This window comes from Chrysochloris asiatica, unplaced genomic scaffold (genome assembly GCF_000296735.1).
Source record: "Chrysochloris asiatica unplaced genomic scaffold, ChrAsi1.0 scaffold00028, whole genome shotgun sequence".
Taxonomy (NCBI): Eukaryota; Metazoa; Chordata; class Mammalia; order Afrosoricida; family Chrysochloridae; genus Chrysochloris; species Chrysochloris asiatica.
In genome coordinates, this window is record NW_006408546.1 from 17,626,920 (window position 1) to 17,632,552 (window position 5,633).

General features: G+C 40.0%; 1 protein-coding gene across 1 annotated transcript in view; it reads right to left on the reverse strand.

Annotated features, from left to right (window-relative positions):
* The window catches only part of NMNAT3 (nicotinamide nucleotide adenylyltransferase 3), a 101,005-nt gene extending 96,292 nt beyond the window's left edge, over positions 1–4,713 (reverse strand). Inside the window, exon 1 of the mRNA XM_006846657.1 lies at positions 4,605–4,713. Within this exon, the coding sequence (XP_006846720.1) occupies positions 4,605–4,713 (109 nt within the window). The remainder of the gene's footprint in view (positions 1–4,604) is intronic.
* Between the last annotated feature and the right edge of the window lie 920 nt (positions 4,714–5,633).

Consider the following 5,633-nt stretch of genomic DNA (forward strand, 5'->3'; position numbering starts at 1 on the left):
TCACTGTAATGAGCATTGTTGATTGTTGAAACTTTTTCTTGACAGTGTTCCAATACTGGCCTGTGAGAATCCCAGAAAACTGTAAGCATCAATTTTCCAGCAGATGTGTGACTTTTGAACTTTTTCTTGGTTGACAATTAAGGATGTTTCCATTCTACACTCTGTTGTTTACTCTCAGACTCATAGTGATGAATCCATGTTTTAAGATCAGTAACGATTCGTTTTAAGAAACTTTTACCTTCCTTCAATTATTGGTCCAAATTTTGTTAGCAGATGTCCAAACGCTTCTGTTTATGCTCTTCTGTGAATTGTTTGGTACCCATCTCGCACAAACTTTCTGAAACTGAAATCTGTAATGGATTATTTCATAGGCAGATGATGGTTGATTTGCCACATAATCCACTATTCAACAGAATCAGTTCACGGTGCACACTCAATGCTGTTATCAGCCGTGGGTGTGGATGGGTATTTTACCATAACTGGGTTCGGGGTAATTTTTGACTCACCCTTGTAAAATTCTAGGTTGACAATTTTTCTTTCAGTAATTTAAAGGTGTTATATTGTGTTTCATTTGCATCTCTTGTATCAAGAATTTTTCTGTCATCCTTATCTTTGTTCTCTGTGGCTGATTTTAAGACTGTCTCTTTATTGCTGGCTCGGAGAAGATTTATTGTGACATATTTTAGTGTTTTCTTTTTCATGTTTCTCATGCTTGGGGTTTGTAGAGCACTTGGATCTAAGGGCTTACTAGTTCATCAAATTTGCATAATTTCCAGTCATTCGTTCAAATACTTTTCCCTGTTCCCCTAGTCAAAAATCTAAATGCTTAGAGAAACACCAACAAATAGTGTAACAATATATTTACGGTGAGTAGATATGATTTGAATTGGGCAGCTTCACCTTGAACATGTTAAGAAGGTGCTCTGAAAAGGGGCTGTTGAATGTAGATTTTATAGGTCACCGTTAACAATGCTTTCTTAAGAAATAGTATAAAAACACAGGGCAGACTGGAGAAACAGTCACCGAAGACATGCTGTACATACTAAAATAACCTCTAGTCAGACCCTGGAGTTGCCCCACTAAGCTGTAGGTTTGACTTGAAGGTGACTCTAGGGAACCAGTTCCTTCATGGTTCAAAAGGACACCTGAGGGCAGATGACCCGGATAGGTCACCCCAATTCCATGAACCCTGAAATTCCAGAAAGTCCTGAAATTGGAATTCCTGAAGAATCAAAACAATTTTGTCACTCTTCGTCTTCTTTTCTCCTTCAAAAATTCCAATTACAAATATGTGCCTATATATTTGTAATTGGAATTATTCTTTTATTTTCCTCTTTATTTTTTCTTTGTTCTTTTTTCTGTGTTTCATTCTGGATAGTTTCTGTTGTCAGATCTTCCAGTTCATTCACTTTTTCGTTTGCAATGTCTAATCTGTTGTTAATGCTACCCAGCATATTTTCATCTGATACATTGTAGTTTGCATCATTAGAAGCTTGATCTGGAGACTTTAAAAAAAAATTCTTTCTGTGTTTCTATTTAACTTTTTGAACATATGGAACATAATTATAACTGTTTTAATGTCTTTGTCTGGTAATTCTAACATCTGGTTTGCTTTTGATTGGTTAGTTTTTCTCCTCATTATGGCTATGTTGTGTTAAGTATGGGTACAGACATTTAAATTTTTTGACACAGAACACTAAATTGCCCTTTAAGAATGTTTATAATTCGAATGTTTATAATTTAAATGGAGCACTGGTAGCTTAGTGGTTATGTAGAGCTGCTAATCTCAAGGTCAGCAGTTCAAAACTACCAGCTGTTCTGTGGGAGAATGATGAGGCTTTCTGCTCCCGTAAAGATTTACAGCTTCAGAAACCCTATGCAGGGTCACTAGGAGTCAGAACCGACTCCCATGACATACCGCCACCACCACCACTGTTGTTAAATCCTCTCAAGTTGGTATGGCTCATAGTGATCCTATATAGAGTGTCCAAGGAGCAGCTGGTAGATTTCAATTGCCAACTCTGTGGTTTTCAGTACAGTGCTTACCCTACAGTGTCACTACTAGTATGTGAGAATGTCTGTTTCCCTATCTTGGAAGCCCTGGATTTTGTCAATATCTCATTCTCCTTGCTAAAACTGTTTACTCCCTGTCTTAGTTATGTAGTGCTGTGGCAACAGAAATACCACAAGTGGATGGCTCTAAAGAATAGAAATGCATTTTCTAGACTTCAAGAGGTTAGAAGTTCAAATTCAGAGCCTTTCTAGGGAACAGGTCTCTCTGCCTTTGGTTCTGGCATAAGACCCTTGTCTCTCAGCTTCCATTGTCCCAGTGTTCCTTGATCTGTTGGCAATCTTCATGTGGCATCTGTGTCCCTCACTCCACCCTTTGCACTGGCTTATCTGTGGAATGTGCTCTTTTTATAACTCAGAAGGGATTATACTTAGGGTATAGCATACAGTGATATGGCTTCAGTACCATAACAAAGAAATTCCAATGTCTAAACAGGATTGCATCTACATACTTTTGTGGAGGGTACAATTCAATTTAGGACATTCCTTCAACAGGTATTCATCGAGCATTACTATAAGCCCAGAACTGACAGTGCCAATTTTGTGTCATTTAAGCAACTGCAGTTGCTATCCTTAGGGTACTTATAATCTTGTGGTGTTCATTGTGACTTTATTTGCATTTTTGATCATTATTAAAGATTTTGAGCACCTTTTCCCAAATACATTGGCCGTTTATATTTTTGTTTCGTATACTGCCTACTGATTGTACACTGACCAGTTTTAACCGGACTGTCTGCATGTTTTATTCCATGGTTTGTTGTTGTTGTGACGTGCCATCGAGTTGGTTCCAACCCATAGCGACTCTCTATAGGGTTGCTGAGGAGCAGCTGGTGAACTTGAACCACCAACATTGAGGTTCAAAGCAACTTTGCAGTCCAACGCATTAACACGCAGCACCACACAGAGGATACACTTAGTATTTTTTGAATAATAAAAAATTATATTTTGTAAACAAAGACACTTTCCTTAAACTATCACTTACATATAATTTCTTCAAAGATTTTTCTACATGTTACACAAGTACTAACCTTTTTCTATACTAAAAGTAAATAGGAGTTTATTCTGGTATAAAAATAATGACCTTAAGTGCAATAATTTTTGGAACAATACATACATATTATATGTAATAAATATTTTAATATGTAGCTAACAGCAACATATAAGTGCTATTTTATTCCCTTAATGATAAAATAGAAAGTCAAGGAGATGAAACATCCCCAGGTTAAATATTTCTAACTGACTGAATATTTCTGGTAAAACCAAGCCATCTGTATTGGGAATGCCCTATAAAGAAGCTAGCTAATTTGTAATGACCTAAGATCCATTCTTTCAAAGGAGAAAATGTCAAAATCCCCATTATCAAATTTTTGAGCATAATGGTTACGAATCGGGGTGTTAAACACAAGGTCAGCAGTTCAAAACTACCAGCTGTTCCGCCACAGAAAGATGAGGCTTTCTGCTCCCATAAAGATTTACAGCCTTGGAAACACTGTGCAGGGTCGCTATGAGTTGGAACTGACTACACGGTACTTAACAACAACAAAGATCCATTCTTTCAAAGGATTGGTATGGGTCAGAACTGACTTGATGGCACTTAACAACAAGTTAATTGCCATCAAGTCAATTCAAACTCCTGGAGACCCCATATGTGCAGAGTAGAACTGCTCCATAGGCTTTCAAGGCTGTGAACTTTTGGGAGCAGATCTCCAGGCTGTCATCCAAGGAGCCCCTAAATGGGTTTGAACTGACAACCTTGTGTCTAGTAGTGGAGTACTTAGCCGTTTGAACCACCTAGGAATTTCCCACAGAGTTGCAGGAGCTCTTAAAGACACATGGAGGTGATGGTGGTGGTTATGCACTGTAGAGTCAATTCTGACTCATAGAGACCTTGTATAGTGTTCCTGAGACTATAAATCTTTGGGGGAGCAGAAAGTCTCAACTTTCTCCCAAGGAACAGCTGGTAGTTTCAAACTGCTGACCCTGAGATTAACAGCCCAACTCGTAACCACTACGCTAGCAGAGCTCCTTCAAAGACACATGCTACCAATAATCTTTCTGTGTAGATAACTGTTGGGAGCATCAGGTGGGATGCCCTAATTGAGGCACAAGTTCTATAAACTACCTAGTGTCTTTTTAGCTTTCATGGATGGCAAGGAGACTGTGAGAAATGTTCAACTCTATGGCCACGGACATGAGTTGTACACATATTACATGGTTAAAAGTAATATTGTTGTTGTTGTTGTTAAATGCCATTGAGTAGGTTCCAACTCATAGTGACCATGTATAGGGTTTCTGAGGAGCAGCTAGAGAGCTTGAACCACCAACCTTGCGGTTCAACCTTACCTTGCAGTCCAGTGCATTAACCTGCACCGCCACACTCTCTGAATATGATGGAGGAAATGCATGTCACCACAGTTATGTTGTGAATAAAGACACCGAGCAGCTTTAACAATGATGATGATGACTACAACCAGGACATCCCCTTGAGGACCAACTCAGTGGTCCTTTGATTAGACCCAGGCCCCAGGACTGACCTGTTTGGTGCAGGTGGTCTCTGGCCACCTCGAACAAGCGCAAGTGCATGTTGGTGATAGGGTTGAAGGAGCCACAGGCCAGAAGCACCACAGGGATTCGGCTCTTCATCTTGTCAGGAACATCCACACTCACTGCAGCGGCCACCCTGCCTTCATAGGGACAAAATCTCATGTCAAGGAGTTGACATTGATTGTTTTCTAAATCAGCGCTCCAAAAGTACACACTGGCCAGTATTCCCCACTTGCAAGATAAGTAAGGAGGCAACATTAAAGGTAACGTTTATGGAGGGGCAGGAACTGTGCCAAGAACTATGCCAAAGTGTATACCTTCTCCAACCAGATCCTTTACCAACCCTAGCAGTAACTTACACAGCTCAAGAACACTGGAAACAGCAGGGCTAGGACTAAAAGCCAAGCAGTGTGACCCGAGAGCCCATGTTCTGCTCTTAATCATGATACCCTCCCTGGGCTCTGATGGGTCACCTTATTGCTGTTAAGTGTTGCCTAATCAGTTTCAACTCATAGCAATCCCATCTAGAGTTTCTGAGGAGTGGCTGGTGAGTTTGAACTGCTGACCTTTTGGGTCAAATGACCTTTCAGTCCAGTGCTTATCCTACTGTGGTACACCAGAACTCCTTAGGAGGTCTGCAAGACCCACACATCATCTCTGTTAGTCCAAACAGAATTCAGGAGGCCCCAGAACAAACAGGCACTTTTTAAGACTTTCAACTTTGAAATAATTTTAGACTTACCAAAAAATTACAAATTTTCTTACAAAGATTTCCTGTAGGCCCTTCACCTAGATTACTCAAAGGTTAACAAAGACCACACTTGGTTCACCATTCATTTTCTCTCTTTCTCCACACATATAACATCACAAATCACCATCTACCTTTAATCAGGAGTCTTGGTATGGCACTGTAGGATAAGCACTGGACTGCTGACCTTGTGGTCAGCAGTTCAAACACCTCAGCTGCTTCTCACAGGCACTATACAGGGCCACTATGAGTTGGAACTGACTCAATAGCA